Below are 24,210 nucleotides of genomic sequence, written 5' to 3' on the forward strand. Positions count from 1 at the left end.
AGCTAAAGATAACAATGATATTGTTTGTTTCTGTTTTAAAACCTATGCAGAAATTTTGGTGTCCTGTAAACATTACCAAAACTATAAATGTACAGTGGTTTTTAGTTGTTGATGTTTTCAGTTTTAACATTGGATATTAGCTTATCCTAAACATTGTAGGACAGTGTTTAGAACATAATGAGCATATGATAACACCAACTTTGGCAAGTGATGGATCAAGTGAGATCAAGTGAGGCAGAGAATTTACTGTGAAAAGCAGTAGTCAATACAAAACATATGCATAGATATTTCCTTTTATTTTTTCCATTTTATTTTATTTTATTTCTTTTCAGAGTTCCAAAATTCATTGTTTATGCCCCACACCCAGTGCTCCATACCATACATGCCCTCCACAATACCCACCACAAGGCTCACACAACCCCTCACCCCCCCCAAAACCCTCAGTTTGTTTCTCAGAGTCCACAGTCTCTCATGGTTTTTCTCCACATTTTATATTTTATTGCTATATCTACATCCACATTTGCACATACATAAATAACTGCAGAGAGAAAGGTCCAGAACAAAACACAGTAGTGTCAAAAGTTGGTAGAATGGGGAATGGGAGGGAGTTTGAGGGTTGAATTTCCATTTTTGTTATTTGTTTATTATAGAATTTTAGTAACTGGAATAAATAAAATTTAAAATATAAAATTTTTAAAAAACCATAACAGCATTAAAAAGGCAATAGTTTATGGGTAGCTGAAAAATAAGAAGATAAAATAAATTATCAAGTGAATTAGAAGAGGGTATTGAAATGGTGCTACAGAACTTACGTAATCAGAAAATATATACCAGAGCCAGGAAATCTTGAGATTGGCCTGACACATCTACTCCTGTCACTTAATAGTCACACAATCTCAGACAAGTCATTCAGATTGTCTGGGCCTCAGTTTCCTTTTCTATAAGATGAGAAAATTGAATCAAAATTCTATGTAGATATTTAACTATACATCACATTAGTTCTCTGCAGCCACAAGCAACACTCACCCATGTTTTCCACATCCTATGTTCCCATACAAGCACCCTGCCAGGGAGACAGGGCACAAAGAAATAAAACAATTCTCTGAGCCCTTTTTCCTCACCTTTGGACCCCTGGCCTCCCTCCCGAAGTCTTGAGCACAGTCATGATGGAAGCAAAGACTTCTTGAGTAGAGGACTTCTGGAGTGCTCTCAAGTTCTAGAAGCTCTGCTCTTTCTGTGTATGGTGTACTCACACTTTGGGTTTTTGTTCACCCCATATAGACCTACTTATCAGCCTACCTACCTACCTAACCACACTTACAAAAACAATAGATTGTTGGGAGCATGACGAGGACCAGCACCGGGCTTCTGACTCACCAGCAGAGTTCCTCTCACCATCTGCTCCCGGCTCCTCCAAACCAGTCCCTGACAGTAAACCCATTTTGAGAAGTGATAAGGTGAGTGGTGTTGGTGTGTAGGGAGATTACTAATGAGAAAGCAAATCCTGACGTTTTATTTATAAATTATGTCCAAAATTTAAAAGAAGAAAACTGTAGTGGGACAAAACTATTTTTTATACCCCCAAGAAAGAATGAGGACTCATAGAGGACACTAACACGAAATCTAAAGTTTTATTTTTTACAAAGTAGGAAAATGAGAAATATTCACGTCTCTAGATTTGAAAAAAAATCTAGAAACTTACAGTTTGAGGAATTTATGTATCTTTTCATCAGTTTACTCAACAAATATCGTCCTTTGGTCCTGCTACATGCCAAATATGGCTGCATGTTACAGACTCATGAATGAATTACACATAATTGTATTGAAATAAGCTGTCTGTGTAGTGGGGCACAGAAAAGTTCAATGTGACCTATCATTGTGTTAAATGTGATGACATAGCAATGCATATTGTGTGGTGTTAACACAGAGAGAAGACAACAAATCCATGCTCAAAGAGTCTAGAATGAATTCCTGGAGGGGATGAAATTTAAGATGAACTTGGAAAGAAGAATAGGAGTTTACTAGGCACTGGTCAGAAAGGATACTTTGGGAAGACAGGTTAGACTTCCTAGTGCTCAAGGGTGTTTTGGAAAATGAGAGAGGGTTAGTATCCACAACAGCAATACAACAAGAAAATAATAAAATAGTTACCATATGTGAAGATCTCATCTGTGGTCAGCTTTACGCTGAATCATTCCTATTGCTCTACTTCACATACCCCAAACGCTATCACCACCTTGCTTTGTCTCCCCATTTTATTTTATTTTTTCAAAAGATTTTATTTCTTTATTTGAGAGTGAGAGACAGCACAAGTAGGGGAAGCAGCAGAAGGAAAGGAAGATGGACTGTGGCATGATCCCAGGACACTGGGATCATGACCTGGGCCAAAGGCAGATGCTTAACTGACTGAGCCACCCAGGCACCCTGCCTACCCAATTTATAGTCACAGAAACTGAGATTAGGTGAAATGCCAAAAGTCACGCACAGTAAAAAGTGGTGCTGAGATGCAAATCCAAGTCTGTGGGGTCCCAAAGTTGATTTTCATAGCAATTACCCAATTGAGACCCAAAGTCTGTGGTCTCCCCTGGATACAGAAAGCCCTGCACCCATTTATTCAAAAAGTATATAATCAGTTCCAAAGACTATAATAAGAGCCAGTTAGTTCACTACAAAGTTATTATAAAAGGCAGTGCTAGAAGTATTTTTAAGCCTCTAACAAAGCAATCACTAAGGCTAGGGGAGAGGTAAGTTCTAGGCTGGCAGAGGTAGGAAAGGAAGAGAAAAGTGCCTGGAAGAAATGATGGCCTGAGGCAGAGTTTAGAGGATGAGGAGGAACAGTGAAATAGGAGAGGGGCACAGAAGCAAAAGGTGTAGAAACTGCAGGTTGTGTCCAGAAGACAGACTGTGTTGTTGGAACGTAGAGGACAGGGAATAGGGTGGTGAGAAAGGAAGGTGCGAAGGTACACACACATGAGATCATGGAGGGGCTTGTGCACCATGTTGCTGAGCTTGCATTTATCTTATGAGAAAGAAGCTTTAGGATTTTAAACAGAAAAGTGACTTAGAACTTGCCTTTAATCAGGAGGCAAGGGATACCACTCATGAGGCTTTGAAAATAGTGAGAAATGATGATGGCAGTGGAATCAGAAACAGAAAAAGAGGCAGATTCAAGAAACAGGTAGGCTATAAAATTAGTAGCACCATTGATTGTTTTTATGTTGGAAGTGAGAAAGAGGAAAAAGTTGACAATTCTTGAAAGATCAAGATTTTATAACCTTGAAGTTTCCTTTATTCATAACTTCGTTATGGATCCATAGAGTAGTGTATATTTTAGGTGTATTATTAATTATTTCACTACATTTAAGGGATAATTTCTTCACTCCAAAGTCACTAAAAAGAGTTTCTAATTTGCATGTGAAATCTGAGATTACAGTTTTTTAATGGTCACATTTTAAAAATATAAATTGTGTGTTCTTATCATTGATCATTATTATTTTGGGGTCTTAATTTTATGGCTGAACATTGTACATATATTACCATAGATTTTATTTTCATCGTTTCCAATATTTTGAATTTAATTCTTATTCTTAATTTGATGACGTTTGTCTCCTTTGCTATCTCATCCTAGCACTCTGACATGTTCAGTTCCCTTTACATGTGAATGTTGAAATTCCCAGAAGCTCAGTTATGGGTGTTCAGGTTCTTTGTTTTATCATTTTTCACATACTTGAAAATTCCCATCAAAGTTTAAAAAAAAGTACAGATTTTTTGATAAGGATATGGATAGAGAGATTATATTCAGGTAATTTGAATTATCATAATACATTACTATGGGGAACTAATAAATATTTTTCATAGCTCTTGGAGCAAGTAATCAATTTTAGATGTGTTCACTTTGATTGAATAAAAGTTTTAGAGCCGACTAAGTATATGGTAGAGCTGGACTATAGTAAGGAATACAGAAGTGACTGGGCCTCTCGAATTGCATCAGAGGATTTCACAATCGAACAGTAAGGAACAGTTATCCCTGCAAGGATTAGGACCAGATTTCTCAGTGACATTGAAATAGGCAGTGAAGAGTCCATAGGAAATAAAGCATCATGTGCATAGCTAACATGCGTGTGGGAAAACATTGAAAAAGCTACCTTAGTGTGGAATATGGTACCACCAATTTTGGTTTTGGTGGAACAGTGGTAAATAAGCTGAAAATTGAGTAAAATTTTGGCTGTGTTCTACTGAACACAAAGTTTCCAGCAGAAGGTGTTATGATTCTATCTTCCACTTAGACGTGGGATAGCTGGGATTGAGAGAGGAAAATCAGGAGCAAGTCTGCAGCAAAGCCAGTCGGTAGCATGACTCTTGTAATAATCCATTTGCAAGTGGTACGGGCTTCAATTTGAGCAACAGAAAAGAGAATAGGGATTAATGGTGAGAGAGACAATATGGAGCTGATCTTCATTGTACACATAGATCAGTTGGGCCTATGGAGAGACAGGACTCCAAGCTTCTGACTGTGAGAATGATATTACAATCAGAAATAAGGAGCTGAGTGAAAAAGAGAAGCTACTTTTAGAGGAAAGATGTTCATCTGATGTTGATGCTGAGATTAGACTGTTGAACAAAATAAAGTCATCTAATCCCATAATGCTTTGAGTTTTGTGGGAGGGGAAAAGAAAAGAGACAACTAACTTAGTAAACAAACTGATCTGAGAGGGGTAGGTGATACGAAGAAATCAAGTAGAATGATGTGTTCTTGAAGAAACACATCGAGAGATTGAGACGGGGTTATCAAGAATCTCTTTGTGTAGGAGACATCTTGAGCTGAAACCTAAATGGCAAGGAGAGAGATCTTTTCTACAGGAATGAAGAGTTTGTACAAATGCCCTAGGGTAGTCCTGCTTTGGGGGTGTTCAAAGATACAAACACCAGTCTGTCTGTCTTGAGAATGGTGAAAAGGTCATGAGGACATGAGGGTAGGAAATGAAACATAGAGGCCAGCAGCAATCAGATCAAGTGGGTCTTCACTGGCCTTGGTAGAAAATCTGATTTTTTTGTTGGTCAGTGCAAAGGCATCAAAGGATTTTAAGAAGAAAGGAGGTGGAACGGAAGACTGTGTGTGTGGCACAATATGGTAATTGAAGCCAGTGTTGTGGATGAGATGCTCAAGGGAGAGACTAAAGGAGAGAAACTTGGTAAGAATATGACTGTACTCAAACAGCAGAAAACAAAGAGAAAGGTCAAAAAGATAGTATGGGAAGCAATTGAGTGCTAATGCACAGTTCCCAAGGGAGGAGAAAGTTTCAAAAAGGAGGGAGTGGTGCAATGAAGTCAAGCCTTAAATGAGGCCAAGAGGTTGAGGAGGCACGGTCATTAGATGTGTCATATTATTTTCCACACACAAAATGTTTTAGATTCAACTTTGATTATTTATTGAGGGAATATATTTGGTCCAAGGCTATTACATTTCATGATACATGACATTAATATTTGCATAGAAGATAGATATAATTTTTTTCATGTGGGGACAGGATCTGTCCTTATAAATGCTGAAGGACTACCTTTTAGATATATATATATTTCTGTTGTATTTTGTATAAGGATTTCTTCTCATTATTTCTGTTGCTAGAGTAATTCCTACATACTTCTGTCTTATCATATAGGAACTTCTGTAGGAACAACAATTCAAGTGAAAAGAAAAAAGAAAGAAAGAAAGAAAGAAAGAAAGAAAGAAAGAAAGAAAGAAAGAAAGAAAGAGAGAGAGAGAAAGAGAGAGAGAGAGAGAGAGAGAGAAAGAAAGGAAGGAAGGAAGGAAGGAAGGAAGGAAGGAAGGAAGGAAGGAAGGAAGGAAAACCCTGCAGTCCTTTCCATGCACTGGACTAAGTATCTGTTATGCAGGAATGAATTAAGACAAGCACTGTTCCTAAAGCTCTGAACTTGCCTTCTAGTGGGGAAGAAATAATAAACAAGAAGAGTAGAGAGCAATGGGAGATGAGACCAGGGGCTAAGGTCCAGGATTTGGAGGTGAGGGGGCCTTCAGAAGAAGGGATGTCTGATATCTGAAGAATGAGTAAGAGTTATGAAACAGGGTGATGATGTTGTGGGGAGTGTAATGGCCCATTTGATTTGTTACCTGGTTATTCAAGCACTCATCTAGGTGTTGCATGCTCGTTCTTTCTCCCTCTCACCCTTTTTCTTTTTCCTTTCTCTCTCTTTCTTTCTTTCTTTCTTTCTCTTTCTTTCTTTCTTTCTCTTTCTTTCTTTCTTTCTTTCTTTTTTGCCTTTCTTTCCTTTCTTTTCTTTTCCTCTCTCCCTCCTTCTCTTTCTTTCTTTCTTCCATCCTTTCTTTCTTTCTCTTTCTCAAAAGCGGCATCATTCTATGCCAACTAGTCAAAAATTTGCTTCATTTGCTTAGTTGATTAATGGATGCCCTTCTGATTTAATACACACAATTCTGCTCCTTGGTTTTATTGACAAAACAGTATTCTCTTGGAAGGACATATCATAAATAATTACCTAACCATGCCTCAGTTGATTGTTAGTTGTTCTCATTCAAACAGTTAATTCCATCTACCTTTTCTTGATATATTTTATGTATTTTTAAATAAACAGTGCTTTAGTAAACATCTTTGTGTATGTGTGTGTGTGTGTGTGTATACATATATACATACATATATATGTATGTGTACTATATATACATACATATACACATGTATTTATATACACATATACGTTGTATATATACATGTGTACACATATGTATACACACATATACACATGAGATATATACCTCATATGTGTATACACACATATATAAATATATATAATATCATATTTATATACACACACATACACCTATAAATGCCATTATGTCTGTAAGATGTGTTCCAAGAAATGGGATGATGTATTTGGAGATATGCAGAGATTTAATTTTTAATTTTACTGTCAATTTTTCTCTACTGTGATACCAACTTACGCTATACTCAGTATATGCAAAAAGTCACATTTCCTCAACTCCTCATCAATCATACAATTATTTTAGCTAATCTGATGATCAAAAATAAACTTAGCTTCTTGGTTTACATTGTGTTTATTAAATTAATTGAGAAAGAGAGTAAATGTATTTTTGAAAACATTCTTCTAAAAGCACAGTATAGACTATGTGGTAAAGGTAAAGACTACAGGCAGGAAAACATTTAGGAGGACTTTATAGTAATAAAATTCAGAGATCATTAAGACTTAAACTGGGGCAGAAGAAGGTGCCTCTCTTTCACAAGTAAGTGCATCCCCAATAGCATGTTGACTCTGTGTCACCATTAATCATGTCTAAGCATGATTTCAAAAGTATTTCTTGAAAAGAAGAAGAAGAAAAGTTTTTTCTTTTGGAGTTGTAATCATGCAGTACTTCCAAATTGTGTAATACTGTTAAGGCATTATATATTCAGCTACTTAAATTTAAATGATGAATCCATTAATATGTTGCTTGAAATATAGACCATAGTCTTTGTCTTCTAAAGGATATTTTAATCAAAATATTAAAAATAAGCTAGAGTCTCATTCAAATAGTTAATTTCAGCTGCCTTTGTTGTAATATATCATGAATTATCTCTCTGATGGATGGGCAGCCAAATGCAGATAAAATTAGCTTTGCAGTCATTCATTTTAAATTGCTCTTGAATCATTTGGAAGTAAATTCCATTTCAGAAGAATACGCTTCAGGTCTCAGACAAAGAGATAATAGTCCTATATTTTATGATATAAGCAATAATAGTTTAAGCCTTATGATTCAGAAATATAGAAACTTATGTATTAAGTTGATGAAAATTAAGGCTTGATACATAGCAATAAAACCAGCAATGTAAGCTTCCTAGATTGATGTTCATAGCATAATATTTTTCTGTCAAGATTTAGGTGGAATGAAAGTCTATAAAAATAATACATGGTGCAAAGCTTTCCCTTCTTGTATATAAATGAAAAAACAAAGTCTATATGAGACAACAGAAAAGGAAATATTGAGATTTACCTGATATCAGGATGAAAATGGTGATATCAATATTGACTAATGGTAGAAAGTGGAAAATTAAGTCAAATGTTACAGGAGAATAAGATGAATAATAATATTACAACAAAATTGAAAAGGCAATAATAGTTTTAAGCTAATCATGATTTCAATGTACAGAATAAAGCCAACTTTGGGAATTTTACTTTGTTAATTTGAATGAACTACATGCAGAAAACTTGTTTAGCAATTTTATTAATCAAGTCGTATGGCCCGATTAGCATAATGCCATCCGTATGAGCATCTGGGGTGTGCCTTTATATAATATATAATAATTTGGGATAACTGTGGCACTTTGCCAGAAATAAGTTCATTGTCTGAAGTTGCTGTTCACAAATTAAGTTGCCATTATCTCCCTGAACACTTCAGGGCTCTTTAGATATTTATATTAAGAAATAAAGTATTAATAGGATGCATTCACTGATCTCTCTGCTGAAAAAAAAAACAAATTTTTCTTTTATAGCTTCAAGTTTCGTAGCATGACCTTAATAGTATCAGAAAGATGGTTTATTTGGATAGTAAAATGAATTTCACACTAACAACTGATCTCAGTAAATAGTCTACCAACTCAAGGTAGAATCTCAAACCTTGTTATCTCAATGTATTGAACTTTAAAATCTCAGACTGTATTATATCCATGTATTAAGGAGTCTGCTAGTGCCCCCAAAAGATTTAGCTTTCGTATTGCAGGGAGTTTACTTGTTTTCGGTCAGAGACATGGATGAGCACTGGAGTACATCCAAAGGGAAAGCCATGAACAAACAAAATCGCACACTTTCCCTTGCACACCATTGTAAACACACTTACTTAGAGACTTATGGAGGCTGATTTTCTCTCTCTGGAAAGCCATGATTCTTCTAGAAAACATCTGATCACCATAAGAAGCTGGGAAATAGCAAATAAGTTCCAAAACAAAAATCTGCTAATAAAGATATAATTTTAATTCTCAGATTTTTTCCTTGAAGTAGAATGCTCAGTTAACTGACACTTGTAGGTAGACAGGAATGACTTCATGGGTATGTGACCTGTGCTGTCACACAGGACTCTTGGTTTAATGCTCATCTGTCACTGTTTCAGAATTCCTAATACAACGAGGATCCCCAAATCTTCACTCTGCACTAGGTCACACAAAGTCTGTAACCAGTCCAGTTTGGAGATCTTAACTATTGTTACAACCTTTGGTATGTAAATTCATTTGAGGCGCTATGAACTCTAAAATACCTCATGAACCCTTTCCGGATGATCACAATTGCCATTTGTAGAATACCCATGCTTTTAGAAGATTCTTACTGACTGCCTATAATGTGCCTGGCAGAATGCTAGACTTAATGGAAAATAAAAATGAATATGACAATAATTTCTGCCTCCAAAAGAGCTTTCATTCTAGCATTAGGCATTTGTTATATAGTTCTGGATTTTGAAAATTGGTAATAGTTGCATAAAACTGGTTGCCAAAACTGAAAAGTAGATTCCTCCATATGTGTGCAAGGCAAGTACACACACAAGTGCAGAGGAGCTAAGTGTTCGTGAAGAGGTATTTATAGATGCTCATTTGCAGACAATCAATTTTTTCCTTGTTAAATACATGGTATCTGGAGATGATCACTTTTTCCTTGTTAAATGCACATGGTATTTGGAGATGGTCCTTGTTTCCTTATTAAATACACATGGTATTTGGAGATGATCCTTTTTCCTTGTTAAATGCACATGGTATTTGGAGATGGTCATCTTTTTATTGTTAAATACATATAGATGTAACCATGCTAGATGTTTAAATACTCAGAAGTTTTCCTTAATAATTTTGGCTGAAGAGAATTGGCTTGCTTGTTTGATTTTCAAAACATACTCTAGAAAAAAAATTTAAGATGACATTTCATTAAAAGACAATTTCTGAAATTAATGCTGATACTTATCGTTTCTCTCTAGAGCAAAGAAAGTATTGTCTTAACATACGTGATCCGATGGTAGGGGAGTTGTCTAGGCCAGCTGACGTGGTTGTGGATGGTGTCCAGGCCACCTTCTTGCAAATGAAGAAGGAAAGAATTTCCCAGCAGCACATGAGCCCACTGATAATCAGTCCATTCCCATTTTGTCAAATCTTCCCACTTCTTTATATCTTACTGACTCAAGGTCTTGAAAATTATCTTTAGAAGTACCATTCCCATCCCCTGAATTGAGCACTAGAAGTAATGTGCCGTATTGCCTGACATGAATTTATCTAGCTATAGACTTAAACAGTGTATGTGTGTTATAAGAAATTGTAACAAATTAATATCATGTCATTGGTTAAGGCTTCTCCCTAGCTGCTACTTAAGAGATGGGGTTTATGCAGAAATTAGAATGATATGTAAAAAAAAACTGTATTTACCACAAAATGAAAATATTTCAAATGATGGAATCATTCCTTAATAAGTTGCATACTAAGTGTTATTTAACGAACACCTTGAAAAATCAACACTTGACGAAGCTTCGAACCAAAATGTAGAATTATTTCTCTTTACTGGTGGTGACCCTCTTGTCTTAAAACTCAAAATTAAGGAATACAAAATTAGTTTGTCCATACATTTTTTAAAATATGTCATTAAATCATTACTATCTTTTCCAGCACTTAACAGAGCCCCTTTTGAGTTGAAAACATATGTGTGACTTTCCCGGCTTCCATTAGTCTTCCCAGTAGATTACAATAAAATAATCAGAAGGAAGAAATACATGCTTTGGGCAAGAAAGGGTAATCAATTTTTAGTGCCTATCTTTCTGTAGGATGTGAATACATAAGTACTTTGCTACATGATTGAATAATGTAAGGTAGTAAACAGTCATCTGATATTTTGCAACCTTCTAAAGGAACAAATCTCACTTTCTAAAACAATGACTGAAAGGAAAACTTTTTATATTTTGGAAACCTGAATAAATATATTAAAATACATACACATTTTGGTATGTTTAAATATACACCAATAGTAAAAAAAAAAAAAAAAAAAAAGAATCAACACTCTGCCTTCCTGAGTAATAAAAATTAAAAACAACAGCAAACATTTTACAAAATTTCAGTTTGATATTTTGTGGCACTCTATTGATTATCAGAACTGTTTATCATCACATACAACAATAAGCACGTAAGGAGGGATTATGAATAAGACCTTCAAGATCTCAGCTTTATGTTGATGGATCTGTCAGTACCCCAGTCCCCTATTCCTTTGCCTTTCTGAACTATGTTTATTCAAGCAGTTTTGAATGTTCTTGCACATTGAGTAAAGAAGCCAAAATTGATGGAAACAAGGTTATTCTTTAGTTAGCTGACAGTTTGGATCCTTGATGTTCTGCAATGGAAAAACTAGAGATGATGCCCTGCCAGAAGAAAGCAAATTAAGGAAGTAAAGTGAGAAAGAAAGCTAGCTCCAGGAAGCATCATTTACATCCCAGTGTCAGAAATTTATCATTTGGGAGGAGCTTTGAAAGCTAGTTGTGTCTGTGATGCAAGTGAAGCCAATTTTTACTGCAGAACATATTGGCAGAGATCAAACACGGTTGCTGTTTGACAGCTGTCCCATGAGCTAGATGGAAAAAGTGCCAGACCAGGTTTCTTAGCAGACAAATGGCCATTTGACAAATGGCCATCTCCCCAAACAGAGCAACAACTGAATGAGTAATAAAATGAGTTTTAAGGTAAGGTATGAGCAACCAGACTTTACCTATACTACGTCATGTATTTACTGCCAAACGTGTATACTTTCAAAGAATTTTTAAAACTTTTAATTTGAGCCTCACACCTTTAACCTTACATATTAGCCTGGGGTGCTTTATCAACTAAGAGAACGAACAATAGTTTTGCTCCCCGCAATCTGTCACAGGAAGAAAATTATCAGGTCTAACTTAGTTTCAGTGTATTGGAGAGACTTTTTACCTTGACTTTTGTGAAATATGATAATAGGGTTTTTTAGGGCATTTTTAAATTTTCTGTTTTTATTTGGAATCATATAGAACTCAAGTTATGAAAACCATACCTCCAAGTGTATAAGTACCTCAAGTGGTTTTGGAGTTTTGTTTATTAAGTGATGTTGAAGCAGCAAAGTGGGAGCAACATATTTGATAATTTTCAGTACTATAGAAAATGAAATTATTGACTATTATTGTCCTTGCTAATATTCTAATGAGGATAGATTTGACTAGTCATATCATATATCTGATATTTGAGGTATGGTTTCTAAATAAGACCAAACAGCATTGCTAGGCTCGAGGCTCTACTGTCAATCTACTGTTGACTGGCTCAATATTATTATCTCTCTTTCTAGTGCTGAGAATAATCCTGAGCTCAATAAATACCTTTGGCTGAATGAATGAATAAGTGAATGACAATGTCATGCAGTGGTATCTTTTGAAAATAAAGATAGGTTTGAATCTGAACTTAAAGATCATTAATTCATGTTCCCAGTATTCCTTCTCAGCTTCATGCAAAGGACTGATGGTTTACCTATGAGCCTTGTATTTTTCAAACAAATTTTTCTAATGAAACCATTTTTGCTTTTGTCAGCTCTCAACGGGAACACTGTGTAGTGGGAGGTGTGGTACTATATGGGGAAGATCACAGTTTTTGAGTGAGACAAACCTGGGTTCTGGTTCCAGTTGTGCTATTTACTACATGCATGCTTGGGGAAGATATTTACCTTCCCTGATGTTGAGTTTCACCGTGCATAAAAATGAGAATAATAACCAAAAAATTACTTGTACAACCAGTAAGGGACCTAATGCACAGCAGGTGCATAGCAGGCACACACATCCTTAATTAGATCATTTATGAATCATTATTTTTAAGTGAATATCAAATAAATGGCAAGTGGCTACTATGATTTGACTGTTTTCCACTTTCTTCTTGTTTCACCAGACGACGACTTTTTTCATGAACTCCCAGAAACCTTTCCATCCGATCCACCTGAACCTCTACCACATTTTCTTATTGAGCCTGAAGAAGCTTATATTGTGAAGAATAAGCCTGTGAACCTCTATTGTAAAGCCAGTCCCGCCACCCAGATCTACTTCAAGTGCAATAGTGAATGGGTTCATCAGAAGGACCACATAGTAGATGAGAGAGTAGACGAAACCTCTGGTGAGTTTTCTGCTGCATTTGGACTACTGTTGAGTATTCACTAACTCACCACTTTGGCATGATGTCATACTGTTCTTTCAATTGTGAGAATAAAAACAGAGCGGTTATCCTTTGGCAAAAGTTTTGGTTCAGTTTGGGTAGAATCTGGTGGTCTCATTCCATGCATTGCAAAGTAAAATGTGATCAATAAATCTTGACTTGATTCCTGATGGACGTAGTTCATCCTGAAAAAGATAAATGAGAAAAATGAATAGATGGGATGATTGGCAAGTGCCCTAGCCAAAGATGAATTTCACTCATGTGTCAGTTCTGTTGTCAGGTCTAAAATCCTGAGATTGGGGAACATATTCAATTGAGGATAAGTTTGTCATTTTTATTTACAACTATCAAATGTCAATTCATATGCATAATTTCCCCTTGTATTTTTAAACAATTTGTAAACATTGCAGATTAAAAGTATCCTGTGTCCGTGGCTTACATCTGAAAATAAATCCTAATTATCTATCTCTTATGTAAAGTTAAATTGAGAGTGACTGAGAACAGTGATAGTGTGGGATCCAGGAAGAGGCAAAGGGGTGAGTGTAGCCACCATCTGGGTGGGCCTTGATCAGATTATCTCTGTTCCTGGCATGGTGAAAATGCCTGACTTTACTGCTCTGCAAATATTATCCCTGAGAGTAAAATACTAAAGGCAGAGAGAGAATAAAGTACATTTTAATAACCTGTGGGATTTAGATTGGCGAAAAAGGAAACTTTCTTGATAGCATCTTTTTATTCTATGATGGGTGACTGAAGATAGTTGTATAATCTCTTACAGTTATTATAAACTGAAAAGATGTGTATCTTTCTACAGTGGTTTAAGTGCTTTTGCTCTCTAACGGTGAGACTAACAATTGGAACAAATAACGATGAAATTTTCAAATCCACTCCAGATCTATGATTTATAATATTAAGACATATCTTAAATAGTAAGATTTCCCTGAACATTTCCAAGCTAAATAGGAAGCATTTCAATAGCTTTATTTTCTTTATCTTTACCTACCAAAATAGGTATATGTTGTCAAAAGCCAGATTGTAATTCATTCATATTTGTATCCAAATGTTGGATTAACCAGGGTTGAACAGAGAGCAGCTCTTGCGGGAGATCTATGTTCACTGCCTCTAACCATGCGAAGGGTACATTGAGGTGATGGGACATAATGAAATGGAACAGACTGTGAGAGGACAGAGAAAAGGCATCTTTTAGAAAAGTGCGTGAAGCATATACTGATAAAACACAAATGGTCTTAGAAAATCAGGTGGCAGCTCTACATAATTATTTGTCAATTTGTGAATCAATATGCTCACTGCCTGCAATCTGATGGCTGTGGAAATGAACGGGTATCCAACTGTACGGTAGCTTTACTTCAGGGAATCGTCCCACCTCTCGTTCTAATTACTCAGAAAATAACTCCACCAGATGTCTACAAAATCCCAAGTGAATTACTTTTATTTGTTTCAGCTCATTTACTTGTAAAGATTTCAGACACACAAGTTTTAATGGTAAGAGGCAAAAGAAAGACATCACAAAAGCTAAGATGAAAGTCACAAACATATTTAGGCTTCTCTTTACTGAATTAATGAAAATGTCTATACAGCAAGATTAGGAATAAAACCAAAACTACTCTGATACTGAGTTCCTCTGCCAGCTTCATGCCATGTTGGTAATATATACATACGTACACGTGTGTGAACATAGGTAGGTCAGTAAGACATTTCCCTTCTTAAAACACTCTTTTTTATTATTTCCACATAAAATCAATTAATATTGCATATATTAATTATTAAAAATACCTCATAAAGCAGTTATAAATGGAACTATGTGGCATGTTTCTCCTCAACTTCAGGATGGGACAGATGAGAATTAAGGAAGAATTGGCAGCCGCCAATGCCTGCCCAGTGCTCCTCAGGTTCACGGATGGAGTGGAGAGCAGTCTACCTTTGGGCTGCTTTTCACTTCATCTAAAAGTTTACAAGAAAGCCAACATCCAGACAAATGTATTAACCTTTCAAGTTAGAAAAAAACAAAGATGCCCTCAGATATCAGTACTATCTGGTATGTTCTTAACGTACTAGCCTGTGCAATTAGGCAAGACAAATAACTGAAAAATATAAAAATTGTTTTAAAAAGTGGAAAAACTGATCATTTTTGACAAATAGTTTGATTTTATATATCTGGAAAAAGCATTTTTAAATAAAAAACTGAAAAACGTCAAGAGAATACAGAAGAGTGGCTGAAAAAAAAAAGACTCATATAACCCATCAACTTTTCTTTTATAGATGGCTGTTCAAACTGTAATGGAATAAAAGATATCACTTGCAATAACTATGTACGAGAAAATATGTATGTATAAAGTTAACAAAAAATTGCAGAATTTTAGAAAGAAAAACTTTAAATGCTACTCAGATTATGAAAAATGTGATTTAAACAAATGGAAAAACTTACCGTATTCTTGGATAGAAAAACAATATATATATATATATATTTTTTTTTTTATAATTTTATTTTTTTATAAACATATATATATATATATTTTTCCCCCCAGGGGTACAGGTCTGTGAATCTCCACGTTTACAAACTTCACAGCACTCACCATAGCACATACCCTACCCAATGTCCATAACCCCCCCCCCAACCCCCCTCTGCCCAGCAACCCTCAGTTTGTTTTGTGAGATTAAGAGTCACTTATGGTTTGTCTCCCTCCCAATCCCAACTTGTTTCATTTACTCTTCTCCTACCACATTAACCCCCCATGTTGCATCTCCTCTCCCTCATATCAGGGAGATCATATGATAGTTGTCTTTCTCCGATTGACTTATTTCGCTAAGCATGATACCCTCTAGTTCCATCCATGTTGTTGCAAATGGCAAGATTTCATTTCTTTTGATGGCTGCATAGTATTCCATTGTATATATATACCACATCTTCTTTATCCATTCGTCTGTTGATGGACATCTAGGTTCTTTCCATAGTTTGGCTATTGTAGACATTGCTGCTATAAACATTCGGGTGCACGTGCCCCTATATATATATTTTTTATACAATTCTGGCAACTTAAAAAAAAAGTCTCTTCTGGATGATTTCAGAATTGCAGTCTTTGTACAATATGAAAACCTTAAAATGTAGGAATATAATATATTTTAGGTGTTTACTGTTTATAAATGAATTAAAAATTCCACCAGCATTGTATGAAAAGAAATTTGTGAAAACAGCTGGAAGAATTCTGACATAATAGTATAATGAGGGAGCCTCAGCTCCTTGCAAATATATTGCAAAACGAAATAAGCGAAGAGTTTTATCTGAGCAGAGAATAAGACATACAGATTAATGGATTTAAAAAGGGACCAGGAAACACTCAGTTAAGGCATTTACAATGTGTTAAGATTGTTTTTCAGTCCACAAAGTAGGCAGTTGGAAAATGAATGAATGAAATAAGCTAACAAATAAAGAAATAAATCTTGGATTTTATCTCATTTGTTTGAATAAAATAAATTCTTGATGTCAGGGCTTAATGTCATCATCATTATCACCACCGCCACTGCTATGATCATCACTAACATCACTAGGAGAAAATCTTGGCAATGTGTTGGGTAGTTGGTTGATTGGTTGTTTTTAGTCATGGGCAAAGCCCTTTTAATAAAGACAAAATAAAGAAGTCTTAGAAGAACACATTCTTTTTAAAAATTTTTTTTAAATTTTTATTCTTTATTAACATATAATGTATTATTTGCCCCAAGAGTACAGGTCATCATCAGGCTTACACTTTTCACAGCACTCACCATAGCACAACCCTTCCCAATGTCCATAACCCCACCACCCTCTCCCTATCCCCCCATTCCTCAGCAACACTGTTTCATGAGATTAAGAGTCTCTTATGGTTTGTCTCCCTCCTGATCCCATCATGTTTCATTTTTTCTCTCCCTACCCCACCCCCCGCAACCCTACCCTGCCTCTCAAATTCCTCATATCAGAGAGATCATATGATAATTGTCTTTCTCTGATTGAGTTATTTCACATAGCATAATACCCTCTAGTTCCATCAACATCATTGCAAATGGGAAGATTTTTTTGATGGCTGCATAGTATTCCACTATATATAAATATACCACACCTTCTTTATCCATTCATCTGTTGAAGGACATCTAGATTCTTTCCATAGTTTGGCTATTGGAAACATTGCTGCTATACACACTCACGTGCACGTGCCCCTTCGGATCACTACATTTGTATCTTTAGAGTAAATACCCAGAGAGTAGTGTGATTGCTGTGTCATAGGGTAGCTCTATTTTCAACTTTTTGAGGCACTTCCATGCTGTTTTCCAGAGTGACTGCAGCAGCTTGCATTCCCATCAACAGTGTAGGAGGGTTCTCCTTTCTCCGCATCCTCGCCAGCATCTGTTATTTCCTGACTTTTAATTTTAGTCATTCTGACAGTTGTGAAGTGGTATCTCACTGTGGTTTTGATTTGTATTTCCCTGATGCCGAGTGTTGTGGAGCACTTTTTCATGTGTCTGTTGGCCATCTGGATGTCTTCTTTGCAGAAATGTCTGTTCATGTCCTCTGCCCATTTCTTAATTGGATTATTTGTTCTTTGCGTGTTGAGTTGGATAAGTTCTTTATAGATTTTGGATACTAGCTCTTTATCTGATATGTCGTTTGCAAATATCTTCTCCCATTCTCTCAGTTGTCTTTTGGTTTTCTTGACTGTTTGCTTTGCTGTGCAAAAGCTTTTGATCTTGATGAAGTCCCAATGTTCATTTTTGCCCTTGCTTCCCTTGCCTTTGGTGATGTTTCTAGGAAGAAGTTGCTGTGGCTGAGGTCGAAGAGGTTGCTGCCTGTGTTCTCCTCAAGGATTTTGATGGATTCCTGTCTCACATTGAGGTCTTTCATCTATTTTGAGTCCATTTTTGTGCGTGGTGTAAGGAAATGGTCCAGTTTCATTCTTCTGCATGTGGCTATCCAATTTTCCCAACACGATTTTTTGAAGAAACTGTCATTTTTCCATTGGACCTTCTTTCCTGCTTTGTCAAAGATTACTTGACCATAGAGTTGAAGGTCTATTTCTGGGCTCTCTATTCTGTTGCATTGATCTATGTGTCTGTTTTTTTTTTTTTTTTAATATTTTATTTATTTTTTCGACAGAGAGAGATCACAATTAGGCAGAGAGGCAGGCAGAGAGAGGGAGGAAGCAGGCTCCCTGACAAGGAGAGAGTCCGATGTGGGGCTCAATCCCAGGACCCTGGGATCATGACCTGAGCCGAAGGCAGAGGCTTTAATCCTCTGAGTCACCCAGGGGCCCCTATGTGTCTGTTTTTGTGCCAATACCATACTATCTGGATGATTGCAGCTTTGTTATAGAGCTTGAAGTCTGGAATTGTGATGCTACCAACTTTGGTTTTCTTTTTCAACATTCCTCTGGCTATTCGGGGTTTTTTGATTCCATATAAATTTTAAGATTATTTGCCCATTTCTTTGAAAAAAAAATGGATGGTATTTGATAGGCATTGCATTAAATGTGTAGATTGCTATGTATCATAAACATTTTCACAATATTTTTTCTTCCAATCCATGAGCATGGAACGTTTTTCCATTTCTTTATGTCATCCTCACTTTCTTCCATGAGCACTTTATAGTTTTCTGGATATAGATTCTTTCCGTCTTTGGTTAGGTTTATTCCTAGGTATCTTATGGTTATGGGTGCATTTGTAAATGGGATCAACTCCTTAATTTCTCTTTCTTCTGTCTTGCTGTTGGTGTATATAAATGGAACTGATTTCTGTGCATTGATTTTATATCCTGACACTTTACTGAATTCCTATATGAGTGCTAGCAGTTTTGGAATGGAGTCTTTCAGGTTTTCCACATAAAGTATCATATCATCTACAAAGAGTGAGAGTTTTATTTCTTTGCCAATTTGGATGCCTTTTATTTCTTTTTGTCGTCAGATTGCTGAGACTATGACTTCTAGTACTATGTTGAATAGCAGTGGTGATAGCGGACTTCGCTGCTGTGTTCCTAACCTTAGGAGAAAAACTCTCAGTTTTTTTCCATTGAGAATGATATTTGTGGTGGGTTTTTCATAGATGGCTTTGATGATATTGAGGTATATACCCTCTATCCCTACACTTTGAAGAGTTTTGTTCAAGAAAGGATGCTGTACTTTGTCAAATGCTTTTTTGTTGTTTCTTTTATTAATGTACTGCATCACATTGATTGATTTACAGATGTTGAACCAACCTTGCAGCCCAGGAATAAATCCCACTTGGTCATGGTGAATAATCCTTTTAATGTACTGTTGGATTCTATTAGCTAGTATTTTGGTGAGAATTTTTGCATCCATGTTCATCAAGGATATTGGTCTGTAATTCTTCTTTTTGATGGGATCCTTGTCTGGTTTTGGGATCAAGGTGATACTGGCCTCATAAAATGAGTCTCGAAGTTTTCCTTCCATTTCTATTTTTTGGAACAGTTTTAGGAGTATAGGTATTAATTCTCCTTTAAATGTTTGGTAGAATTCTTCTGGGAAGCCATTTGGCCCTGTGCTCTTGTTTGTTGGGAGACTTTTGATGACTGCTTCAGTCTCCTAATTCTCTCTTCTACCTCATTTATCCTAGCAATAAGAGTCTCCATTTTTTAATTGCACTTCATTAATAGCTTTTTTGATTCCAACTTGTTTAGATTTTAGTTCTTTCATTTCTTCAGGAAGGAATTTTATGTCTCCAGAGAGGGATTCTCTAATATCTTCCATGCTTTTTTTGAGTCCAGCTAGCACCTTGGTAATCATCATTCTGAACTCTAGTTCTGACATACTACTAATATCCATAGGGATTAGGTCCCTAGCCATCGAGCCACACACTTGATTTTGGGTGTATTTTGGTCCGTTAGAAGAAACTACCTCCCAAAATTTTAAGGAAGGAAAGAAAGAAAGAGATAGATATAGATATAGATATAGATATAGATATAAACATGATGAAGAAATGGAATATGACTGTAAAGAAGAAAATTAAAAAAGAGATTCTAAAAAAAGGAATTGATAAGATAGGAAGTTCATTGAAAAAAGAAAAGAAAAAAAGGAGGAAAGAATGTGCTTAGGCTAGAGACTAGAATAAAGCCATGCACTAGATTAGGGTGTATTTTGATCTATTAGAAGAAATTGTATCCCAAACTTAAAAAAAAAAAAAAAAACCCTATATGTATACAAAAAATAAGCTTAAATACAATGAAGGGATAAAATATGACTATAACAAGGAAAACGTAAAAAGATTTTTAAAAAGGTATTGATAAGATAAAATAGTTAAAAATATTAAAATAGGAAAGATGGAAAAATTTTAAAAAGAGAATAAGAAAAAAAAATATTTAACTTTGGAAAACTAAAGGATCATGGGGGAAAAAAAATCATGAATTCTTTGTGTTGCTTTCCCCTAGCTCTGGAGTTCTGCTGTTCTCATTGATTTGTGAACTTGGTCTTGGCTGGATGTTCTTGCTGCTCTTCTGGGGGAGGGGCCTGTTGTGGTGATTCTCAAATGCCTTTGCCCAACGTGGAATTGCACTGCCCTTGCCAGGGGCCAGACTAATTAACCTGCTCGGGTTCACTCTTGGTAGCTTTCATTCCCGAAATGCTTTCCGTACATCTTTGGAGGACGGGAATGAAAATGGCAGCCTCCCAGTCTCTAGCCCTGGAGGAGCCGAGAGCTCAGGGCCCCACTCCTCAGTGCGGCCTCAGAGAAAAGCAGTCAATCCCTCCCGTCTCCCTGGTGTGTGGGTGCACTCCATGCTCACCCAGCCTGTGACCCAGCATTTCTGTCTCTGGCACACGGCTCCATCTAGAGTCTCCAAACCCAGCAGATTCCTGCAGTGCACTCCTGTGCCATTCCTCCCAGAGGAGGAAGGTGAGTCTCCCTGGATCTGCTGCTTGTTGGGTCCCTGCCTGAAGGGCAGTGGCCCAACTGTGCCACAGATCATGGTTTAAAGTAACCCCGAGCTGAAAGCTCCCACCTCGGCTCTGTCTCTGCAGCCGGCTTCCCTGCTCTGATACCTGGGAGCTCTGCTGCACTCAGACACCCCTGGTCTTTTTGTAACCCCATGGATTCTGAGACCACACTGTCCTCGCAAGGGCCCCACCCCCCACTTAGCCTGTGGAGTGATGTCCCTCAGTGGAACAGACTTCTAAAAGTTCCAATTTTGTGTTCTGCAGCTCCACCGCTTGTTGGGAGCTCGTCCCTCCTCCCACAGTCTATCTTCTGAAATATTGCCTCAGATTCACTTCTCTGCATGTCCTACCTTCTGGAAAGTGGTTGATTTTCTGTTCCTAGAATTGCTGCTCTTCTTCTCTTCTCTCTCCTGTTGAGTTTGTAGCTGTTCAGAATGGTTTGATAACTATCTAGCCGAACTCCTGGGACCTAATGATATTTAAGTCTCCTTCTCCTCTGCCATCTTGTTCCTCCCCTTGAAGAAAGCATTCATAAATTTGAATATCCAAAGCAAGAAAACCACAAAGCCAGGGGACAAATACACACACACAGGAATATATTTGTGGACATACATTAATCTAAGGATTAATTTAATTAATATATTACTAGTTCTTAAGGTATATTTAAGGAAAAGGTCAGCAACCCAATGGAAAATTGAGCAGTAGTTGAACATGAAGATACAGAAAAAGAAATGCAAACTGGTAAATAAGCATTTAAGATATTATCAAGATCAAAACAGTATGGAGTGTTGGTAAAGGAATGAGATGGGGAATATCTCATCCTTGTTGGTGAGATTGCAAATTGGTACAATCTTTCTGAAGGCCAATTGGAAAATACCTACCAATACTTAAAAGTATATATGCCTTCACTCAGTAATTACAAATTTATGATCTAAAAGTAAAATTACAAATGAATTTTGGAGTTGATTTTGAAATTGATTGCACCCTTATTGGAGAGGCATATTGAAGACTGTTCATCCCTACATGGAGTATAGTGATGCTTTTTAAAATAATGAGGTTTCTCTATATGCGAGGTTGTTGAAAAATCTCTCACATAAAATTTGAAGTGAAAACCAGAGTACAGAACACTACATATAATATGTCCTCATTACGTAAAGGATGCAGGTACATTTTTCTATGCATTGGAATGTTTTGGAGAAACATATAAGCAGTTGACAGCTCAAATTCTGGGGTGAGAGATTTCTTTTATAATTTTGGTTTTGTCCCCCAACCCTGTGAATGTGTTATTTTCATAATAAATAATGAAACCTGAAGAAAAAATCCAAACCATTTCAATTGCTTTTCTTTGCCTATTTTCATAAATACCCAATCTGAACAAGTATTGGGGAAAAATTTGTGGGCTTCTTATATTAGAGCTCTTTGCTTTCCCATGAGGTGAGAAGGATTATAAATGGTATTGAAACTGAAATACTTGGTTTTGGGGATTTTTTTTCCTGAAGTTGGATTCACCTGCAAATTTAGTTCTCAACTCCTCACTTAATACAGTTTGACTATAGTCTTATTGGGGGATTAGTGGTTCTTAACAGCAAGAAACATTAGAACACATCAAGTCTTAAAGTATGTTACAAATCAGAGGAATGTCTTAGCATTTAAAAAATCAGATGGTTTTTGGAAGATGCAGGAGAGAAGTCATTGCAAATGAGTTTGTTTTTATAGATAACTATGCCTTAGAATAATAATATTTGGAAGCATGTTCAGTAGAAATCAGATACATTAAAAAAATTAAATACATTTTCTAAAATCCTCATCAAAGGTTAACTTCTCATTGAAAAACTACAAAACGTACCAGAAAAAAAAAAATTTCTCCTCCAACTCACAAAATTCTTCCTTTTAAATTATGTTAGGTGTTAAATAGACTCTCCATTTCTGAAATATGAAGTAAACAATGATTTGTATTCACTGAGCAAAGCTATACCATTGATGATAAAAATGTACTGATTAAAGATCTTTTATTACTATTAATGTTTGCCTTCCACCATTTAAACCACATTGGCATTTCTTGCAAATATGTAATATAAGAAACAGAAAAGTGGAAAGCAGTATATATTAGATGGTTTTGAGAACTTAAATAGTCAGAAGCTCTTGATTTGGTAATATAGTAATAAGTATCTATGTTCTTTCAGAGTTCCACAGAAATCTTGATCTGCTCAAAATTGTATGGTTACATTTTTAAGAAAAACTCAGGCTTGGCTGTTTGCTTTCTATTTACTTGAAGTCTTTTCAACCCTTGTTTCCATGGTACCTAAGATTTACCATCGAAAAGCAAATATTTCTCCTCTACAAAAAAGCAGGGAGGTTAGAAAACCTCGGTTGGTTTGAAATTTTAATAATCCCCAAGGTTTTCCCTTCTCCTCTTTAATTATTCTCACATTAGCAAAATATTATCTGTAGGACCAACTCAACAACAATAAAAAGTTCCAAGTTTTATATTGAATGCCATATGTGTATTCTGCCATTTAGTTATCATGACAGTCTTATGAGATAATTTCTGGGACTCTCCTTTTGTAAACAAGAGGGCCGAGGCTCAGCAAGGTAGAGAAACTAACGTGCCCCAAATCACATAGCTAGGAGGTAGCTGAGCAAGGATACGAACCCAGGGATCTCTGAATTCTTTGTCTTGGCCCTGTACCCAGTAAGGTCTACCTAAATTCTGCCATAGCTACTGAACACATAACAGTTTGTCTAAAAAAAAAAATCTATGAATACATTTTCCTCTTTCCTTGAGAAAATCTGGTTCAGCATGTCAACTAGATATTTATCTTTCATTCTTCCACCTGCCTTTCTGTGTCAGATTTTCTGTACCTGAGCCCTTTCTCATTATGGAATAGCTTGAACCAGTGCTTAGGATTTGATTCTTTTTATTCTTAAAAGTTTTTAATATTTTGCCAAATAGCAAAAGGGTGAGCCTTAACAAAAAACAAACAGACAACAAACAAACAAACAAACAAAAAATGATGAAGAGAAGCCAGAACTGGGCACAAATTTAAGTGAATTTGCCTTTACTCCAGGAAGAGCTTTTG

General features: G+C 36.2%; 1 protein-coding gene across 2 annotated transcripts in view; it reads left to right on the top strand.

The window, feature by feature from the left end:
- Positions 1 to 24,210, top strand: part of UNC5C (unc-5 netrin receptor C) — a 345,714-nt gene that overhangs the window by 184,906 nt on the left and 136,598 nt on the right. For both annotated transcript variants that reach the window (XM_032861390.1, XM_032861399.1), the window contains exon 2: positions 12,939 to 13,160. In XM_032861390.1, coding sequence (XP_032717281.1) covers positions 12,939 to 13,160 — 222 coding nt within the window. The remainder of the gene's footprint in view (positions 1 to 12,938; positions 13,161 to 24,210) is intronic.

Source organism: Lontra canadensis, unplaced genomic scaffold (assembly GCF_010015895.1).
Source record: "Lontra canadensis isolate GAN:19392208 unplaced genomic scaffold, GSC_riverotter_1.0 scaffold1, whole genome shotgun sequence".
Taxonomy (NCBI): Eukaryota; Metazoa; Chordata; class Mammalia; order Carnivora; family Mustelidae; genus Lontra; species Lontra canadensis.